Here is a 22,832-nt window from a genome sequence, read left to right as displayed (position 1 = left end):
TCCTTGGTAACCTTACAGTCTGGGGCAAAAACACTACTCACCACTGCATTATACGGTAACACTGTGCCACAAGCAAAGCCACTAATATTATACAAAGTTTTGCATGCTGTACTGCAAAGTACACAAAGACTGCACTAATCGTGACAATCAACTCTGACACTATTAACATTGTTTCTATGGGTATGCAAACTATTCATGCATTAAAATGCATTAGCAGGGATAACTGGAGGGATGTCAAACAATGAATGACTAGTAAGTAGAAAATATTGCTAACAGGTAATTTTATACTGTCCTTTAAACCTTTGCCTTGACTATGTGATTATGCATGTCTGTCATATCACTGCAGTACAAAAATATCAAAATGGCAGCCTAAAGTTGAAAGCAAGCAGCTGGGTAAATTAAGTGGAAAAAATGCACTACCACTATTCAATATAAATAAAAGATTTATGTGCACCAATGACAATTTGCAGATAATGCAAGAACAATAAAAGCATTAATTTTGATTTTAATTTACATCTTAACTGGAGTAATGGACCAATGCTGTCATAGGTGCACTGCTGGTTAAACTAGGCAAGTGATCCATCACTGATGAGCCTAGCCAACTTCCCAACTGCCCCAGAGCATTGTCTAGTTAAGTGACATGCTTGCTAAGATCTCACACAGCCTTAGTCCTCTGCACAAACTACCAATGGAGTCTGCTTCCATTAGTCTGCAACATACAAAGAAATGGGAAACTGTGCAATAAAATGAAAGCTTTTGTTTTACAGACCTGAAATATGTACACTTGTTAAAATAAATACAATGATTTGGTAACAGCAAGGGCAGCATCAAAAGACAGAAGGCTTTTGCTACACATCGTATTTTCAAAAACAGCTGACGCATAAAGCCATCTTTTACATTCTTGGATTAACATTTTTTTTTTGTTTACTATACAAGCGCAAAATACAGCTCTGGCAAAAATGTGGCAAAGCACACTGAGGCATGCAAGGACAGAAGTAAATTAAGAACCAAGTGGTTTCTGCTGCCCATGTACTACAAAACAAACATCCTCAATAAAATCAAGTTCAAACATCTTCAATGATAATAATCTACCAAACATGGTGTAAAATGTACAGATATATTAAAAAATACCAGCACCAATAAAATACACTGTCCAGCTAATGTGTTACAACCTTTGAGAAATGGCAATATTACTACTTCAGTAAGAGTTTTTCCTTCAAAAATAATGGTGCCTCAGCTGTAAACACATTTCCTAGAAGATGAACTCAAGAATCTGGGTCATACAAAATGAAAAAGTCCCATTTTTAACAGTTAACCACCGTCAACAATACAGAGAGTAAAACTACTACTCAAATAAATTTGTGCTCCTCCTTAGTCAAATACATTTCTATATGCTCTCACTTGTTATTCTGTACTTTTTTTTTTTTTTTACTACTACACAGTTAAGGGACACACTATTTCTCTCAGTGACCAAACAATTAATTGTACACTTAAGTTAACTTTTTATCTAGGTGTTAAGACCGAAAGAAAGGTCTAGCTCAAAATTTTCTGTCATCTTCTTTTCTAGTTAAAAAAATCAAGTCTATTTTCTCGGTGCTCATCAACTCTATTACTACAAAATGAGGGATATCCTGGTTGCATTTCAGCAACCAGTGTAGTATATGGGATATTAGATATGGTAAGCAGCTACTACTACTCCCTTTTAAAAGGAAAAACATCTGTGCTGGGCATGATGGTCATTTTTACATAAATGCATGAGTTGGCAATGGGAACAGATGAATTTACCAAAGGAGGGATAAGATGTTTATAGCACGCCAGTGGATGAATGGAAACTATATCTGGATTTACACTAATAAATGGAAATAAACAGTATGGGTCATATATTAGTAGAATGCTTGGATTCCTTTGTAATGCATAACAGCCAATCCCATTAACATTATGGAACATAAGCATGAATGCTACCTCTACGACTTGAGGCAAAATTGAAAATAATTAAATTCAAAAAATCAAATGGTATTTGAACAAGGCAGAGAAATGCACACACATTTGGCATTTTAGGTACAGGAAAGAAAAACAAAAGAACCCGTTCCATGGTGGTAAAAGCAAAAATTAAGTTTTTACATGAAGTCACAGTCTGAAATAACGAAACAGGCAGCACAGGTTTTGGCAAAGATCCTTCAATCTAGCTCTGTCACAAGATATGCTGCACGGACAACCACAGTAGGAAACAAAATTTACTTAAACACCAACTCTGACAAGTGATATCTCCATAAATGGTAACATTAACATTAATCCAGCAACAAATAACTGCCTTCAGCAATTGCAAAGGGCCTATGACATTTTTTCCCTTTTTATTTTTTTTTTTTTTTATAGAGTATGGTAATTTCTATCCTTGGACTTGCAGAACTTGTAGAGAAAGAAGATAACAGCCTGGAGTCCGAGAACCAGAACTATCCCACCAATGAAACTGGCTGCATCAAAGGTTGCTTTCTTGTGAGGAGCAGTAGTTGGAGACATTGTAGTAACCGGTGTACCTGTTAAACACAAATCAATAAACAGCATTAAAACTAAAGACCATTTGAGCATTCAGATGCAAAATTAAGGGGGGAGTGACCATTTTTTAAACATTCTGAATCAGTACATTTCAATAATGAGATCTATTAAAACTTCAAATCTGAAGTTGTGCAACAACCAATTTTAGTGCTTCAGATTTACTCAACTCCTTTCAGACTTAGAAAGTGTGTTCCACTGCTCACAAGCCTGGCATCTAATATCATTTTTCCATTAGGAAAGGAACACAACCCTAAGCACGCAAGAAAGAAAATTCAACGTGCATCAAGATAAACGTTAGAGAAATTCCTATAGTTACCCACTGTAGATGGGCTTCAAAGTCAGATCAGCAGATCTTTCAAGAAAGACAAATGCAGTAGTATAAATGAAAGCTGTGTGCTTACTAAAATGATAAAGTGTCATCTTCTGTCCTTCTCAGCCTGTGGGTTAATCTTCAGTCCTGGACTTCCACCTCCTCTCTATCCACACTGCTCTAAATGAATCTCCACAGATTGTTTGGTCAATTACTGCTACCAGCAGAAAGGTGAAAAAACACTCAAGGAGAAATATGAAAGAAAAAAAATGGCATAAAGCCCACCCACATATGGCTTCAGGCCCAGTCTGCACAGCTAAAAATGACAATTTTCATAGGGCACAGGACAGAAAAAGACAAGGATCTGTTACTGTAAGTACATTACTTCTGTATCTGATGTCGTCTTTCCCATCCATCTTAACCTGTGGGACAGAGTTCCAGACATAAAACCCACAAAATGGTCCCAAGAGAAAACATTCTGCAATATGGTGGAGCCAAAGGTGGACCTAGACCTAGACTGAATGCCCAATTTGCAGTGGATCACAAAAGTATGAGTGTTACACCAGGTAGCTGCCACACAAATATCAATGGAAGCCTGAAAAAAAAAAGAGCAAATGAAGTAGAAATTGCTCTGGCAGAATGAGCCTTAGTCTTAAAAGGTAAAGAAATCCCTTTGAATGAGTAGCAAAGGTGACACAGTCGGACAGCCATCCGGATAGGGTCATTTTGAAACAGGCTTACCCAAACAAGAGTTGGAAAAGGAAAAATAAAAGCTGGTTAGTTTTTCCCAAAATTTTTGGTTCGGCCTTAAAATCATCTAATTTGGCAGGGAGCATCCAAATAATGAAGTAAACTTTGCTCCTTTATTACTAAAACTTGGAAAAAAAAAACAGGCAAATGTACAGGTTAATTCAGACTTAACTCTGAGGTTACCTTAGGCAAAAAGGAAGAAAGTACAATTGTGTACACTTACCATAAAATGTAGATGTTTGAGTGTATTCACTGTTGCAGTCATCACACTTGGGTTATCTGCCTGCCGGTAGCCCTCAGTTGGCCCAAATACCACAGCCTTGGGATTTCTACGTCGGATGCTGCCGCTTCTTCCATGACGTCAGGTCATCAGGGGTATAAAACAGGCAGCCGATGCCATTACATCAGTTTTTCTTGCCCCAGATGTCAGGAGCCACCCAAATAGAAAGCTAGTACATGTTGTGGAACACCACCAACAAAAAGTAAATACCCCTGCCATAAAAAATTGCCATACAGAGGATAGGTAGAAAGGATGGAGAAAAACAGGGGGCTGGATGGAGGGAACCCAGGACTGCAACAGTGAATACACTCAAACATCTACATTTATGGCAAGTGTACACAACTGTACTATGTTCTTCGTGTTTCACTGTTGCAGTCATCACACTTGGGTTGATTCCCAAAGTTGAGGAAGGGTGGAGGCATTCAAGTGGAGTTAGGGCTGGCTAGCAGGCCTTTTAAGACTGCTGTAGCAAATCCAGCTCTGGATGTAGAAAAAATAGGTAAGTGGTAATGTTTGGTGAAGGAGTGTGCAGAACTCCAGGTTGCAGCTTCCAGAATGTCCCTTGGTAGTGACTCCCCTGAGAAATGCTGTAGAGGTGGAAGTAGCCCTAGTGGAATGTGTTCTGATCCCCTGTGGGGTAGGTTTTCCATGGTGCTTGCAGCAGAAATGGATGCAGTGTGCTATCCATTTGGAAATGGTTTGCTTTGAAATGGCCTTGCCCTCTGCCCCTGTAGCAAAGCTGACTAGCAGTTGGTCAGATTTTCTGAAAGGTTTAGTCCTGTCAAGGTAGAACCTGAGCTGTCTGTGCACATACAAGGAGTGCAGGATCCTCTCCCCTTTATTTTGAGGATTAGGGAAGAAGGTTGGCAAATGGATGGCTAGGTTTAGAGCCACACTGGAGATCACCTTAGGCATGAAGGACAGGTTAATCCTGAGGGAAACCCTGTCAGCATGGAAAATAATGAAGGGTTCCACAGCCATTAGTACCTGTAACTCAGACACTCTTCTAGCTGAGGTTATGGCTAAAAGCAAGGCCGTTTTCCAAGAAAGGAACTTTAACTCTGTTGAAGCTGCAGGTTCAAAAGGGGGGAGCGTGAGCTTTTCCAGTACAAAGTTAAGGTCCCAGGCAGGGATGGGTGCTCTCCTAGGGGGCCTTAAGTTGTTAGCCCCTCTCAGAAATTGTTTGATGAGAGGGTGAGAAATAGAGGTGGCACAGTATTATGATGAGCTGAAATGGCAGAGGCATGAATCTTAATGGAGGAGAAGGATAGGCCTCTGTAGAGTAGCTCTGCTAGGTAATCGAGGATCTAAGGTAAGGAGGGCACAGCTGTGCCCTTTCCCTGAGACTGACTCCAAGAGCAATATCTTTTCCACTTTTCAGCGTAGGATTTTCTAGTACTAGGCCTTCTGGCCTCAAGAATGACGTCCAGCACCTGCTTGCTGAGGGTTGCTGGTGGAGTATTCAGGGGATAAGCCAGGCTGCAAGGTTTAGGGTTTGTAGCTGTGGATGCAAAATCTATCCCTCCTGCTGAGACAGCAGGGAAGGTTGTCTGATGAAGGTGCCAGGGTGGCACTGTTGTTAGACTGCGTAAAAGTGGGTATCAGTGCTGACGTGGCCAATCTGGGGCAATAAGAATTGCCCTTGGGCTGTCCTGTCTGATCTTGAGTAGTACCTTTGAGAGGAGGGGCAGAGGGGGAAAGGTACAAATTGAGAGGTTTTCCCATTTGAAGGATAAGGCATCCACCTTCCAGGCACTGCTGTGAGGGTTCCTGGTTCAAAATTTGCTCAACTGGTGGTTCCTGGTGCAAAATTTGCTCAACTGGTGGTTATCAGGGGAGGCAAAGAGGTCCACCTCTGGTGTCCCCCACCTCTGGATTAGAAGGTTGAAGGTGTTGGGCTCCAATTTCCACTAGTGTGGGTCCAGGAGATTTCTGCTCATGTCATCTGCCAGTGAACTGTATTTGCCTGGCAGGACCTGAGCTTGCAGATGCACTTGGTTGCTCAAGGCTGTGTTCCACAGGGCCATGGCTACCTGCAGTGTTTGTAAGAATGGGTGCCCCCCTGTTTGTTCATGTACCACATAACTGTGGTGTTGTCTGTTTTTATCAGCAGCTGTCCTGGAAAGATTAGGTATTTGAAGGCTGTCAGAGCATACTGTACAGCTAGCATCTCTTTTTGATTGATGTGCAGGAGAATTTGTCCTGGGGTCCACTTTCCCTGAATGCATTTGCCTGCCATGTGCGCTCCTCATGCATATTCTGATGCGTCTGTAGTCAAGGTTTGGGCGGCAAGGGGTTGAGTGAAAGGCAGTCCCTTGTTGTAGTTTCATGCTTCTGCCCACCAAAAGAACTCTGCCCTTAGACAAGGAATGATCAGAATGACTGTTTCCAGGTCCTGAGAATGTTGGCATCAAAGAATTTTTAAATATCACTGAAGGTTCCTCATATGCAGTCTTGCATATGGAATTAGCAGAACGCATGAGGCCATGAACCCTAGGGCTTGCAGTATTTTCCCTGCAGATAGTTAGGTTTTGGTGGCCACGTGTTTGAAGTAGTTGTTCAAACAGATCTGTTTTTCTGGAGTGAGAAAAGCCATCTGGGAAGTTTTGTTCAAGCTTGCTCTCAGGAATAAAATTTTATGACTGGGCACCAGTTGTGATTTCTTTTCATTGATGGTGTACCCCAGTGAAGATAAGAGTCTTTTTACAAATGCCAGGTGTTGAGGTAGTAATTCCTGACTGTCCGTCTGAATCAGGCAATCGTTCATGTATGGGAAAATTTGAATATTTCTCTGCTTGCAGTATGCAATGGCTGGAGCCAGGCACTTTGTGAATACTTTAGGCGCAGTAGGTAAGCCAAAGGGAAGTGCAGAGAACTGATAGTGCATAGAGCCTGCCCTGATGCAGAAATATCTCCTGCAAGACTCCCTTATGGGGATGTGCAGATAGGCTTCTTTTAAGTCTAGAGTGACTAGCCAGGCATCCTAGGCTAGCATAGGGAGAAGCTGTTGCAGGGTTAGCATTTTGAATTTTGGGACTACAAGAAAGGTGAATTGATAGAACCTGGATTGGGCGCCAAGAGCCCTCTTTGCTGGGCTCTAGAACAGTCTGGAGTAGAAACCCTGTCCCCTTTGTTCTACTGGAACAGGTTGGATGGCCCTGATATTTGAGCAGGGAATGTACTTGCTTTTGAGCCTCTGCCCACTGGTTTGGAGGAAGGTCTGGAAACCCACTTGGGGTTGGCAGAGAATGGAAGTAGAATCTGTACCCCTTGGATACAATGTTTAGAACCCATCGGTCCTGAGTAATGGACATCCAGTTTTTGGCATGAAGGGCAAGTTTTCCTCCTAGGGGCACAAGTAGATGGGCAGGTCTGGGAAGGATAATTGACAAGTCATTGTAAATGTTTACCATAAGGAGGTGGCTTGCCACTCACTGTTTTTGAGGTGGGAGCACTCCACTGTTTAGATCTCTGCATAACCTGAGACTGTAGTCTTGGTGGTCTGGTTCCCCTGGGTTTGGACTGTGAAGTCCTGAAAGGGGCTGGAAAGGACCAGTTTTTTGTAGGCCAATGTCTACTGAATCTAGGTGGCTGCACTTGTAAGAATTCTTTAACACTTTGCATAGATTTAGCTTTTTCTTCCATCTTTTTAAGAATCTCTTCTGCTTTGTTGCCAAACAAATGGTCCTGATTTAAAGGAGCATCTAGTAATTTTGATTTGACATGGTCTGGCAAGGTTTGTTCCTTCAGCCAAGCATGCCTTCTCAGTACAGATCCAGTGACTGCAGCCCTGCAAGATGCTTCTAGGGCATCAAAGCCACACTGCAAAGTATGCTTACTACCTTGGTTTGCAGAATGCATTAACTCTTGTAAATCTTTATTTTCTGCACAATCTGGAACTAACACCATTTTTTATTTAATTTGTTCCATAATATGTTACTGGTACTTCAACATATGAAACTGGCAATTCAATGCCCTAATGGCAAGAGTTGCAGAGGTATATACCTTCTTACCCCATCTGTCTAAAGCTCTGGAATCCCTGTCTGAAGGAGTAGGGTTTTGGGCTGTAGTAACCTTAATACCTTTAGGCCCCTGGGAAATGGTCTCTGGACCTGCAGAAGGATTCTTAAGAGATAAATTTGTGAGAATCAGGTACTCTGTAGTACCAGTCAGGTTTTCTAGGGGCCAGTGGTGGTAAAGTGTCTGGAGTAAGACCGGATTCCATAAAGACATCTACAACATCCAAGTCAGGGGGTATAGCTAGGGGCCTGTGCTGAGGCAACTCTAAAAATTCTCTTAGTTTCTTTTTGGACTGAGGATAATTCTGGCATTCCGAGCAGAAATGCTCACTTAAGTTTTCACCAAAAGAAAAATCCTCTGGAGGGGAGGCAGAGGGAATGGATTCCTCTGCATCTGAATCCTCAAAAGTAGATAAGGGTATGTCCTGATAATCAAAAGGGTCAGAGTCATCGGACTCCTGCTCTGTAGAATCAGAAAGAAACTAAATTCTTGGTCTCTTAGCAGGGGAAGGCTGGCTTCCCCTAATTAGGGTGATAAGGTCTTCAGCCATTCTAAGCATTTGTTTCTGAGGCATGGGAGCTTGAGCATGCACTTTGGTCGTCTGTTTTCTAGGCATAGTGCGTACTCTGGACCTGAGAAACTCAGTAGTTTTAGCTAAAAAAAAAAAAAAAAAAAAGTTGGTTTAATGCGAATATACATTTTTTCAGAAGATCGGTTGTCAGATGGCTTACCAAAGCCATTTCGGACTACGGATACAGAGTACCAAAATAATTTGCTGCAAATATAGCCCGACGACGAATAGTTTAGGGATTGAACAAAGCACAAAACCAACAGCGAGGGACGTTGTGATCTGGGCCTAAGCAGGGGATGCAGTACAAATGAAATTTTTATGAGGTACTTGCTTTCCACAGCTAAGACAATTGTTAACTTTTACTGACATCGATTGGAGCAAGAAAAAAGATCCCCAACGGGGTACTTACCTTTTTTTGAAGACTTCGGTTCTGAAACTCGAAAACAAAAATTTCAGGAGTCGGCCGACCGGCACTTGCGAACTACTTCTGCTTCGGGCACCGCACGGCAAGAAAGGCTGATGTAATGGCATCGGCTGCATGTTTATACCCCTGACAAGCTGACGTCATGGAAGAAGAGACAGCATCCGACACAGGAATCCAAGACTCTGGTATTCAGGTCGGCTGAGGGCTACCTGCAGGCAAATAACCCAAATGTGATGACTTCAACAGTGAAATACGAAGATCATCATATAGTACATGAGCACTCCGCTTTACTTTGTCTCTATACATTCCAGATATAATGTCACTGGACTATGAAAGCAAATCTCAACTAAAAATACAATTATAGTGGGATATTCAAAGCTTGCTTCACTGACCACTGCAATCTTTCAAAACCATGAGCATGAAGTTGCACTGATCAAATACTAACAAGAAATTACCTGTTGAAGCAGAAGCTGTTTGCACTGATGTTGTAGCAACTGCTGTGGTACTTGCATTCTGACCTGTTCAGGACCGAGAAAAAGAGTAGATAAATACCACATACATTTACCATTAATAAAACTGATAGGAACAAAGAAAATTTAAACAGTACAATTTCACATCTTATGAGGAAGCGTACATACTGGGAAGTGACATTTTTAAATAGTAAAGCAAGCTTGTAATGCAGAGCTGCTTCATTATGTAATGGCAGTGCTGTTACCTTCAAAGCTAGGTAGGGAAATGTTGATAATTGACTGTGCGCAAAGAAACACAGGCTTTCTTCCCATCTGCTTACTACAGCATCAACTCTTGGTAAGAATGAAAGAACAAAGAAGAAAACATCAAACAGTACAAATCTCTGAATGAATGAACACAGGAAAAACAGTTCAAAAGAAACACCTCTTCCGCACTACCAAGAATCTCTTTACTGGCTAAAGATCATGTTCAGTGGATTAGTACTCCTGTAAAACACTGCCTAACCTAATTTCTATCACAAACACATACTTCTGTGCATCTTCACCATTCACTACTTCCGGGTGTCATTGGTCATGTCAATCCAGGAGTCAAAAAAGCAACTCTCTAGGAAGAAGGTGATGCTTAAGAGACTGCACCTTTCAAATGATATACAATTAGTACGAGTTGCAATATGTCCTCCATGGAGTGCTGGTCTCTCCTTAACCTTAACCCTAGTGGAAGAAATTATAGTTATGTAAATTACACTTACTGTAACAGAACACATTTTGACTTCCTCACTGATGCATTAGCCTTTCGGCTACAGAAGTTGTATCCTGCCTAGGATACAACTAAACAGATTCACAAGGCTCTCTCCCAAATTTAGTCTGACTGCTAAATGGTCAACCTAAAGGAGAGAAATTAGCAGAGAGAGGAAAATGTCAGGACTTTATTGCCCATAAAGAGAGAAAATGATTTCTCCTCCCAAACATCTAAAAATATAGCAGTACTCCAAAACTTTACATCCCAACAAGCAACTATGTACAAAAGAGGTACGGTGGGTGAGTACAGCTAATGCAGCAGTGAGGAATTTGAACTTATACAATTATGCTAAGTGCAACTTGCGCAAATGTACTACGTTCAGCATTCTCACTGCTACAGTAGCCTTTTGGCTATATGGGTTAACTACCAAATACTACCCAACCTGGGAGGAGGAAGGATAAGTATGCAGGAGTCTCTGGAGAATGGTCCGAGCAAAGACAGTCCAGGACATGCAAAAGGAATCCAGCCTGTAATGCTTTGTAAAATCATGTACAAAACCAGTCCAGGACATGCAAAAGGAATCCTGCCGGTTATGCTTTGTAAAATCACGTACATAGCACCAAGTTGCTGTTTTCAGAATGCTTCTAGCGTTCACCCCTTTCCAATATGCCATCACAGATACCAGGGCTGTATCAGAATGCGCCTTGACACTGCCTGGAACTGATTTACCATGGTAGGTATAATAAAAAAAAAAATAGCAGAGAACAACCACTTAAAAAGTCTGTTCTGACATGGATTTTTCCCTATTTTGTCCCCTCAAAATAAATAGCTGATCAGTTTTTCTAAAGGTTCTGTCATGACGGTACCTGTGCTGCCTATGCACCTCCAGAGTATTTAGAATTATTTCTCCCTGGCTCTGAGAATCTGGAGAAAACACATGGAAATTGATAACTTGATTCAAAGTAAACTCTGGAAACCACTTTGGACATAAATGAGGCCCTATCTCTATGAAAGGCCAGACAGAGTTCACCCACCATGACAGCTTGCAACTCAGATACTCTTTTTGTCTTCATTATTGCTCTGACATCTGCAAAGTCTTCCATGTGATGAACCTTAAATTTGCCTGATAAACTGGTTCAAAAAGACGCAGTTAACTATTCCAGCACAAAATTAAGACCCCACGAAGGAGCCACGTGTTTTTTTAGGTGCCTAAAATGTAAACTCCTCTTCAAAAACTGTTTTACAGAGAACACAGAAGAAAGGAGGGGATCCATGGGCAGACATGCTGAAATGGCTGCAAGATGCACCTTGACAGAGGAATAAAACAGGCCAAAGGAAGGTGTAACAAATAATTCAGAACTACTGGTGCGTAATCCCTGATGGGACAACAAGCTAGGCACCAACTAAAAAATGTTTTACACTTGTTAATATAAGATTTCCTAGTAGCATGTTTTCTTGGCCTGGTTTGCTTCCTGCTGCACATCCTCATGAAAGAACTGCCTATAAGGAATCAAAACTGAATCATCTAGGCAGTTAGTTGAACTTGTATGAGACTGGAGTGTATCAAGTTCCTCATGTCTTGTGTGAGCAAGTACAGTCTGTGAGGAAGCTTGTAGTAAATGCCCTTGGCAAATTCCGTAAGAGTGGAAAACCAATGCTGCCAGGACCAAATGGAAGTCACCACAAAGGGTTCCGGAGAGTTTTTCTGAATATTCATAATTGCCCTGGATATTAGTGGAAGCCGCAGTGGTAGCATTGTTGCCTCACAGCAAGAGGTTCTGCCGTTCGATTCTCGGCTGGAGCGCCTTCTGTGTGGAGTCTGCATGTCCTCCCCGTGGTAGAGTGGCATTCGAAAGACATGCGCGAATGGGCGTGCCTTCGTTGAAGGTTTGGCGTTGGGCTGGCACCTCGGCACCATAAAAATCAACTGCCAATCATTAATGGACTGGAGTTCCTCTGTGGTCATCCCTAACCGGGAAAAGCTGAAAGAAAAACAACCCTGGATATTAGTGGAAAGGGTAGAAAAACAAAGGAACATCCCAGACCACAGAAATTAAACTGCATCTGTTTTCTAGGCCTGCTCACAACTAGCTATGGTCCAGAATTTGTTCAGCTGTCTGTATTGAAAGGAAGGAAACAGATCTATTTGAGGTGTTCCCCACAACTGGAGCAACTCTTGGAAGACTCACTTGTTCGATTTCCATTTGAGGGTCTGTCCCAGTTCTGCTCAGCTAGCCTGTCACTATATTTGCTCTGACAATGTAAGATGCTGAGAGAGTTAAACCGTGCTACAGAGCTCCCTCCCAAGTCATCATAGCCAGCCTACCCAGCGGATATGAACTGGTGCCCACCTGATTGCTAATGTACCAAATCAATGTGGTGGTGTCTGTTACCACCAGAAGAAATCCAGAGGACAACAGATGAAAAGATTTCAATGCATGGGTCACAGCCAGCATAGACTTGACATTTATGTACTTTGGTGTGTATGAGGTGTTCCACAAGCCTTGAACCTTTCCCACCACAGAAACTGCTCCCCAAGCAAAATCTGAGGTGCCTGTATTTACAGACTGAATTGGGATAAGAGGAGAAAAGGGGATACCTAGATTTTTTTTTTTTTTTTTTTTTACAAAGCCCAAAATTGGATTCTGAAATTCCACAGAATGTAGATGTGGAGTCCGTGTGTGTGTCCATGTGTCTCTGTGTGAGAGTTTTTTAAATAAGACACTGAATTTTATTCATATAATCTGGTGAGAGGAATTACAAGAATCACAGAAGCCATAAACTCTAGAATCCTGAGATATTCTCTTCCAGAAGCTTGATCCTGATTGGAGAAGGTCAGGAAATTTTCCAGATAAAAAGCCACTTTCTCCTGCGCAAGAAGAGTGTTTTGCTGAAAGGTGTCTAGAAGGCAGCCCACAAAGAGAATCTTGTGTGACTGAGTTAAGATGGATATTTGAACATTCATTTGTAAACCCAGCTTGGTAAGAAGAAACCCATGTTTGACATCTGGGAAAAGGCTCTGCAAAGAAAGTCATCTAAATAAGGAACTATGTGAATGTCATATAGTCTGCAATGAGCCACCAATGGAGCTAGACACTCTGCAAACACCTTTGGAGCTGTACATAGGATCATAGGTTACTAGTCTAACGTCCCCAGGGCCCTTGCAAGTATAGCCAACTTCAACCAGCGTTTCCAAGGGTATCCGGTTGAAGCAGATACTAAAATCAACATCTATTGCCCCTGTCCAAGAGGGACACAGGTGAAACCCCTGGGTTGAATTTCCAGTTACCCATCCAAGTGTCTAAATTACCCTTAAATAGGGCCAACGAAGGGCTTTGTTTAACATGAACAGGAAGCTTGTTCCAAAACTGGGGCAACCTCTGTTAGACAATCTGTCTCTCTAGCAAGTTCTGTTGATATCACATACCAGGTTAAGGTCCTTTGAACAAGTGACTAGTGTGCCACTTGACTTGTGAATGTGCATTTCCATTAAAGCTGAGTCAGAGATTGCTCTGTATGCAAGGTGCAGGACGCCTCTGAGCAATATGTATGACACAGAGTAAAGTGACAATGATTTCATTCTGTCCGCATAAGACATATCTTGAAGATCCTGAATTTTCTTTGCAAGGAACCTTTGTGGTCTTCTCCAATTACTGCACGTTTGGAAAGGAACACACCAAAGGGAGCACTGTACTCTATTACTGGCTTGATGACGGAAGAGTACGGGGGGGGGGGGGGGGGGAGGTTTATAACTTCTTTTTTCTGGAGGCAATACCTTTACTTATGAGATGAAAAATACAAAATGCCCTTCTTAAAACTGTGGAGACATGGTGATCAAAGTTAAGGTTGCTGTCAACCTGTGTGTTACATCTGGGGTGGCTCTCTGCAGCCTTAAACCAGGTCTCAGTGACTGCACAAATGTCAGCATCTACCAGGGTGAAGACTGCTTCCAGTCAGTGCAGTTTCTGGCTTAGGGTAAAGAAAAGAAATGGTAATTTGACCGTGTGCTTATGATACTGCTATTGATGGGGTAAGCTTGCAGGATCACCCTTGCCGAAAGGGATGATAATGTATTATTTTGCATTAAGTTTAAGACTATGACTTTGGCACCAGTCAGTCTGCGTAACACCTTCTTGCAGGATGCTGACATTCTTAGGGGTTTCAATGATCGCTCCCAGTTTGCAGTCATCAGCAACTTTGTCAGTCACAGTTCTTTAGTTTTTACCCTGTACTTCGGAGAAGTGGATTCAGAACAGTAAGGGTCCCAAAACCCATCCCTGTAGAACACCACTAGTTACGGGGTCTGCTGGAGGAGGTGGAGTCACCCATTTTGACTGTAGGCGTTCTATAAGTGAGCCAGTTTGCAAATATGGGTTGATACCCAGCTAAGTGAGTTTATTAATGATGCCCGAGTGCAGGATTGTTCAAAGACCTTGGCAAAGTCTAGATAGGCTGCATGCACAGATATGCTTTGGTGACTGCCTCGAAGAAGTCCACAAAGTTTAACAGGCATGACCTCCCCCTGACAAAGCCAAACTGGGTGGGGTTGAGAGTTTGGAGATTTCCTATATCTTTGTTAATGTGGTCCATGATGATTCATCCCACAGGCTTGCAGAACAATCTGGTCAGGCTAAATGGTCTATAGTTCCTGAGGTCCATGGATGCACCATCTTTGTGCAAAGGGATGATGGTAGCTGTTTTCCATTTCACCAGGATGAAGCCATTGTTTAGCTTGTGACTGAAAAGCGTGCCCAAAGGTGATGCTAATTCCTGTTTTAACCCATGTAGAATACAGCCCAGGATGTTGTCTGGTCCCATAGAGGCTGTGTTTTTGGCCTTGGAGACGGCATTTAAGACCTACTCCTCGGAGATGCTATGTGGCGGACAGGTGTTAGGGATGCTTTGGGGTACACGTTGAAGGGGACAGGGGAGTGAAGTTTTCACTGAACCGGTCAGCCAGCAGGTTTGTAATATCCACAGGTTCTATATATGTAGTACCATTAGCTAAGAGTTCAGCACAAATCTGGATCTTACCTTTGAGGTTACGGGTGCAACTAAAGAACACCTTGTGATTATCCTTAGTTAGGAAAGCCAATTTGGATTCGTAGTTGGCTTTGGATGACTTCACAAGGAGTCCTATTTGCTTGTTTTAAGTTGAGGATGGAGCGTTTTCAGTTTTGAGACCGTTCCTTCCTGCTCTTAGACAGCAATCTCTTTCTTCTATTGCACAGCCTATTAATGGAAGTTGTCCACCAGGCAGGTTTGTTTTTCCTTGAAGATCTTGCTTTGGTTCTATCAGGTATGGAAGAGTCAATACAACTGTACAGGTGCTTGTATAAAGCAATGGTGTACAATTCAGTATAAGTGTCTGTTCCATCAGTTGGAGGAGGGGTATGCCGCCGTGTAAGAGGCTGTAACTGGCCTTGTAAAAGATTTTTCTAGCCGAGTTGTTGCTAAAGGGGGGGGGGGGGGTCTTGCGTTATAAGTACTTCTAGCTAGTAAGACTGATTTGTGGTCAGATCTCACCAGGAGTGGCCACACACTGGGCATGGTGACACAGTCTCCTATGTTGGTGAGCACCACGTCCACGACGTTTGAGCACCTTGTGGGTGTGTCAACCAGCTGGTCCAGGGAATTGGAATTAAAGTCCAGGAACCTTTGGAAAAGTGAGTTAGAACATGTATAATTTACCCAGTCTATGGACGGATAATTAAAGTCATCCAAAACCAGGGTGTCTGATTGTATCTTGACTGACTCAAGTAGATCCAAGTAGGCTGAGTGGATGCCCTGATTCATGAAGAAGGTCTTGAAGAGGGATCTTACCTACAGTCAATTGCACCTGAAGTAATTCAAGGGAATTGAGCTGTTTAGTCAATCTAGAGATGTATTTATCTTTAATGAATACTGATACACCATTTTCTTAGTTCTCATGCCTTCAGTTTGTGGTCTGAATGTGTAGAAGGAAATGTAACCTGGTATAGCTGGGGTGCTCTCCGCAGCCTTAAACCAGGTCTCAGTGACTGTGCAAATGTCAGCATCTTCCAGGGTGAGGACTGCTTCCATTCAGTGCAGTTTAGGGTAAAGAAGAGAAACAATAATGTGACTGAGACATGGAGAATTTGAGAAATGTCTTAAAGTCTGCTGCTGTAAGAATGTAATGATATGCATCCTTGAGGTGTAACATTACCATGACACTCAAAGGGAGAAAGTACAGTTGTATAAGAATTTACCACAACAGTAGATGTCCTACTGATAACTGCTGAAGTATTCATCCCTGACAGGTTTTCGTTGCTGAAATCCGGGCAGGGTACCAAAGTTTTATCTTCCCAAAGTTGTACATATGACTTATGACCTCAGCTTGTGTGTGTCTGGCAATAAAGGATGGACATATGCGCGAGATCCTCAGACTATCTCTAAAACAGCCAGCTAAAAACAAGTGAGCGAGGAAGTTGGTCAGCTAGGAGGGGTATTGCATGAATAAGTGGGAAACTCTCCCAAGAAAGCATGTATGCATATATAACATCCAAAAGTAACAGAATAGAGGGGAAGGAATACTGTAAAAGTGATCAGCAGGACATATACTATTATGGTAAATTCTTATACAACTGTAATATGGCTTAACTGAAAACACTGTTGCAATATTCATCACAGATAGGTGATTCTCAGAGCTGGGGGGGGCAGCCTACTGTGAAGAGGAGGAACTATCCAGGAGACCACTAAGCACTGATCTGGCAAAGACCATCCAAGACCTGGAAGAGACATCAATTTTACAGTGCTTCGTGAAAGTATGCACAGAGGACCAAGTGTCCACTTCCAAGATGGAGCTGGCATCAACCCCTTTGTGCAAAGCACCAGAACAGGCAACCACCAAAGCGAATGCGATTTAGAGCAGGAAGACAGGAACTTACCATGTTGTAAGCAGCAGAAGGAGATAGCTTTGGATACCGGGATGCAATGGTTTTGTTTTGAGACTAGTTGGCTCAGCTTGGCCTGCATGAAAGAAGCAAACAGTTGGTCAGTTTTTCCTGACAGTCTTAGTTTTTTCCAAATAGAACCTCAGCTGCCTGTGAATGTCTAAGGAATGTAAGATTCTTTCCCACCTATTTTGAGGACTGGGGAAGAAAGCAGCTTGATTGAGGGATAACTCAATCACAAACTTAAGCATAAAAGAAGGATTGGTCCTAAGCATTACCCTGTCCTTATGGAAAAATAAAAGAAGGGCAGAGTAGCCACGAGTGCCTGGAGTTCTAACACCCTGCAAGGAGAAGTTAGAGCCAGTAGGGGACAGTTTTCCATGTGCAGAATTTTAAGACAGTTGAGGCAGCTGGCTCAAATTGGGGTAGAGAGTTTTTCCAGCACAAAGTTACAATCCCATGGTTGGGTAATCAGTTTCCTTGGAGGCTTAAGGTGAAGGACTCCATTCAGGAAGAGCTTTACCTCTGTTTTGGACATAAAAGGAGGGTCTAGAGGCAAACCGGTACTGATGGCTTACAAATAGGTTTTAATAGACGAGTAAGCCAACCCGGAATACAGAAGCTGAGAGAGATACTGAAGTACTGAGAGAACCTCAGATAAGAGTGGTTCCAGTTTGTGGTCACAGTATCAAATGGAAAATCTTTTCCACTTAGCTTTGTATGATTTCATGGCCTCCTGTAAAACCTGTACCACCACCTCTAAAAATAAGTAGCTTTTAGGGATCAGAACCCAATTATCCACAGAGTGAGATAGACAGGCTAGGTTGGGGTGCAGAAGCCAAACCTTCTGCTGTGTGTGTATGTATGGTTGTACTGGAATTTTCCAATGGTTTCTCTTTGATAGGCGGAAGATGATGGGGAAATTAGGAGTTATGTACTTACCACATCTTGGCATGTGTTGTCCATTTTCATTCTTCTTCACGAATGGGCCTAGGATCCGATCCTCAGTTCCAACTACGATGCATATACAAGACTTCAGATTCAAAGTGGCCGAGTGGCTGCAGCACAGATATAGTCAAACAACCGGTAAGGGATATCAGAGTTGACAAGGGTGCCTCTCTTGGATCCACTGCCATACCTCTCATGGATATTTTATCGTGTGGCATACAAATTAGATTTAGCAGGCAAACCCACGACCCCATGAGGACAGAGCTGAAAAGACCCCCATCTGGATCTAAACCCTGATAAGTCACCATATTATCCTATCCTAGAGGAGTTAAGTCGGAAGGGAAGGACAGACAGATCTTAGGGCATATTCCATAGCATGACTTCTGTTTGGCAGATTCAAAGATTTAGGGTTAGGTCAACACAGGAGCCAAAGCTGTCGAATCCTAGAAGGAATTAGGATCTGACGGATGCTTTAAAGCTTCGGATCCCAGGAGGCTGGATCCAACTCTTTCTAGTCACCTCTGGAACAAGATATCTGATATTGTCAATTTTTCATTTCGTCGTCACATATGGGTTTGGATCTGAACCGTCAGAGTCAACTTGGCTGTTACTAAGCTTGTGGTAACTAAACAGCTCTTGGACACCTCCCTTTACCGACAATGTTACCTCAGATCTCATTTGTCACTTCATAAAGACATGGTCCAACTGTTTGGTCTTGGATATTTCAGGTGACATTTATTATTTTTTCAACTTTTTCTTGTCATTCTTCCTTCTGCATAGTTATGAGTGGTGCATTTCCTCTCCTTTATCTGTTTACAACTTTTTTCTCACAGTGACTGGGTTTTTATTAGGTTACCCTTCTTTCCCTTTCCCTCCCTTATACCCTAGCAGTATCTATGCTATCATTAGCAGCCCTTTCCCTTCTGTCCTGAATTTTATTAAAAAAAATTCTCTATCTACCTTTGATTAGTCTTTCCCTCGTGTGTGTTTTTGGATAAGTGCGTTTTTGTGCTCTCGGCTTCCTTTGTTTATCTTCCTCATAGCTAAGAAAGAAGAAAAGCCCGCGGGCTTCAAGTAGTGCACCAAGTCCGGTCACAAAATGCCATAGAGTGACTCGCACTCACTGTGTTTACTGCCTGGGCTCAAGTCATCTTCAGGAAGACTGTGCCATACGTCATTCCTTCAACCACCGGGCTCTGGTTAAAAGGTAAAATAAACTTATTCTTAAGGAGTTATCTTCTTTCTGGTGGTCCCCAAAATCTGTGGAAAAACCTAGGACAGATCTGTCGAGCCCAGCTTCTTCTGCCTCTAAATCTGAAGACGAAGGGTAGAAGAGACGTTCCTTGGCTCCCATCAGACCCCTCGGAGCAGAGATCAAAATCTTTCAAAGCCTCAGTCTCCATGACTTGCTCACAGCCTTTGGCACTTAGCGATTCATCCTCAGATCCAGCTCCTTTGGCTCTAAGCCTCTCCGATCTGGACAGGTCAGAGCCGGTGCACTCAGATCCGATCTCCAGCCTTTTCAAGCATATAGCTGCATGCCAAGGACTCTGTACTCCCCTCTGGTGGACCTGATGCCTTTGAAACTTCTGTCTCCCTTTTTAAACAGACCAAGACCTCCTTCAGCTTCTTCTTCCCGTTCTACCAGAAGCCTTACAGAAGACGACGTGGAACGGATGGTGCAGAAATTTTTGTGGGCTCGGAATTACCAAGTCCCCCTTGGCTTTGACCCAAATGGTCTTAGGTTTATCCAAACCATCCATTCCAACTTTGGCACTTCCTCCGACTTCAGCTCAAGTCTTGGGAGTCCTCGGATCAGATTCACCCGATGACCTCTTGTTTGGATCCAAAGATTTCTTTTTTCTTGGATTAGACATTTGTTCAGAGCTCGTCGGCCTTCTCAGAGCCTGAAAGCTCCTGAAGATGAAGTGAGCCTGGTGGACCTAGAGTGCGGTCAACCTCCCAGACCTTCTGAGTAGTCTTTGCATCACGGGGCTTCTGCTCAGATGAGACCTGTGCTGGCTTCAGCCCTGTGCCAACTGTCTTTGGAGCTGGAGAGGGCCTCTTCCCGCAAGCATGGCTTGTCGGAGACAGCCTCCCTCACCACTCAGGAGCAGTCATCTTTTGGGGCTTTGGAGAGAGCCAAAGCTGCCTCTGTAACTAGAAGACCCAACCCCCGGATCTCCAGTTCCACCCCCCACCCCATGCACCTCTTCTATCCAAGACGTTTCAGGGACAGTGGGAACTTAGGCCACAGGATACCTACCGGGATACCCCTGCCTTTTCTAATACTGCCCCAGGGTACCCCACTGAGGAGTTCCCTCGAAAGAGGACCTGTAAGAGAAAACATCTGGACTTCCCTGAGAAGTCAGTCACAAAAGACACTGACCCTGATGAGGGAGAAGGATCCCCATAGTCACCTCCTGAGAATGTCTTCTTTGGCGACATCTTGGAGATTTTAAAACAGAAGTGGCTGGCACTCTGGTAATCCTTTTCCTGAGGTGTTGGTGTACCCTGTCGGCCTCTGGATCCCGACCATCTACCTCCTGGGTCACTCCGCCTGCCAATGAGCTCATAGAAATGATCTTCCGGTGGGTGTAGGAGAGCCCAGATTCTATTCAACCAGCTCCCCGTCGACCAAACAAGACTATCACAACAGCAGCAGCCGACAAAGCTTTTTGGACAAAAGGGGTTGCAGTAGATGCCATGGTGGTGGCAGCAGCTACTAAAAAGGAATTATTGGAAGAGAGTTCTACTCCATCCTTCGAACTAGGATTTCAGGGTGATGGATAGATGCTGGAAGCGAGTCTTTTCTTCAGCGGCCTTTGTCTTGCGATCGTTGAATTATCTTTCCCATTTTACTATGTTACAAAGGGAACTGATCAAGGAGATATCAAGATACCCTTGAAGGAATTGTAGCTGAGGGAGCTCGTGAGAAAGTGGCTTCCCAGCTGGAAATCCTACATTCTGCAGCTAACTATTCCATGAGATTTATCACTCATACAGTCAAGGAACGAGTAGAGAGGCAGGTTCTGGCATATCTATGAGAAAGCATGTCTGGATACGCTTCTGCGACTTTACGGAGCCTTTCAAGTCTTCTTTCGTCAACTCTCTGTTTGATGGAATGACCCTTTTTGGTCCCAAGGTTAAAGACACACTATCAAGGGGTGAGAAGGGTAAAGGCCCTTTCTGCCATGGGCATATGTCCCTCCAACCCCCCCCCCCGAGACCGTACCCTAAAGGTCACAGAGGGGGTAGCAAAATGTGGTTCAAGAAATCACAGGGATCTTACCAGGACACATGGAGAGAGTTCCCACAGAGGCAGAGAGAAAAACAATTTTGGGATACTCTGCCTGTGCGACAGAGGAGGCCTGCAAAACCAAGGGTCTAGACAGCCATTCTTTGAGTGGCCCTTCCAGTGCTCCTGAAAGGAGGCCTGACTGTCCCCCCTCTGGAGGCAATCGGGGATAGTCTATCCCTGCACTGGAGAGCCTGGTTAAAAATAACCAACAATTTACGGGTGCAGAGAATACCCAGTTACATTCTCCCAAGATCCTCCCACCAACAGATGAATCCCAGATATTCCACCCAGCTAAAGGGATCAAGCAGTTACTTAAATTCAGAAACTGCTGGACAAGACAGTCATCCAAGAGGTCCCCCCAAATCAAAGAGGATTCAGAACTTATTCAGGGTTCTTTTTAGTTCCAAAGAAAATGGGACTGGAGACCTATTCTGGATCTCAGCAGACTGAACAAGTCAGTTTGACATCGCAAGTTCCGAATGGTCACGGTACAGTCCATACTTCCTTTCTTGGACAGGCGATCCAGAAGGCGTTTATGCTTCCAGCTGGGAGTCAGTCATTTCCTGTTCAGAAAGATGTCCTTTGGTCTCACCACAGAAGTGCAGGTCAGTGGTAGTGGCTCACTTGAGACAAGGATTTTGGGTGTATCCCCATTTCGACGACTGGTTCATTTCCGCCCCAACCAGGCATCTACTCATTCAGGCAAGGGACTCCGTTATCCAAATTTTTACAGAACTAGGCACAACAATAAATTATGAAAACTCACATTTGGAACCAGCTCAAACACTGGAATTCACAAGAGTAATTTTGGACACAAACCAGATAGTTGCAAAACTTCCACAATCCAAAGTACTAATGATCAGATGCCAAATGCAAAAGTTACTCTAGAAAAGAAAGATAGCTGCCCGTCATGCCTAACAAGCTTTAGGGTCAGTGGCAGCGCACTACAGTCTTGGTACTGCTGGCGAGATTCCATATGTGAATACTGCAATTGCTTTTGGCTGCACAGTGGTCAATTACCCATTATCTGATGTCTTAGCACCTGCATAACAGCTCTATCACAGTGGATTCATTCCAATCAGGTAAAGCAAGGTTGACCCTTTGTTCCCCCTCAATCTCAGGCCATGGTGACCACGGACACTTCCCAGATAGGGTGGGGGGCATTACCTGGGGAGGACTGTTCAAGGCAACTGGTTGTTTGAGGATTCCAATTTATACAAACATCCTAGAGATGAGGACAGTGCTCCTTAGTGTTGCAGGCCTTTCAGGCTGCACTTCCTCTGGGGACAGTGGAGATTCAGTCAAACATGTCTGTTGTCTGGTACATAAGCTAGGATGAACCAAATCATATCCCCTGTGAAGAGAAGCACTCAATCGAGTGTGGCAGTGGGTGATCTCACCCAACCACTTTCCCAGAATGTGCATTGCTGTAAGAAAGTCCTTGATTGCGGACAAGCTAAGGAGATCCCATTCTCATGCCTCACGAATGGTCCTTCAACCACAAAGTAGCAGAAGAAATTTTCTGCAAATAGGGCCAAGCCTGCTGTGACCT

The 22,832-nt window shown here is 43.3% G+C and overlaps 1 protein-coding gene across 1 annotated transcript in view; it reads right to left on the bottom strand.

Moving 5' to 3' along the window:
- Positions 1-425: 425 nt before the first annotated feature.
- LOC122799591 (sialomucin core protein 24-like) overlaps positions 426-22,832 on the bottom strand; it is a 1,278,225-nt gene continuing 1,255,818 nt past the window's right edge. Inside the window, exons 4-5 of the mRNA XM_044068789.1 lie at positions 9,364-9,426; positions 426-2,534 (exon numbers count right to left, since the gene is read on the bottom strand). Coding sequence (XP_043924724.1) covers positions 2,368-2,534; positions 9,364-9,426 — 230 coding nt within the window. The 3' untranslated portion in view covers positions 426-2,367. The remainder of the gene's footprint in view (positions 2,535-9,363; positions 9,427-22,832) is intronic.

Source organism: Protopterus annectens, chromosome 1.part0, assembly GCF_019279795.1.
Source record: "Protopterus annectens isolate FY-2018-M chromosome 1.part0, PAN1.0, whole genome shotgun sequence".
NCBI classification, from domain to species: Eukaryota; Metazoa; Chordata; order Ceratodontiformes; family Protopteridae; genus Protopterus; species Protopterus annectens.
This window is presented reverse-complemented; position numbering and strand designations above follow the sequence as displayed.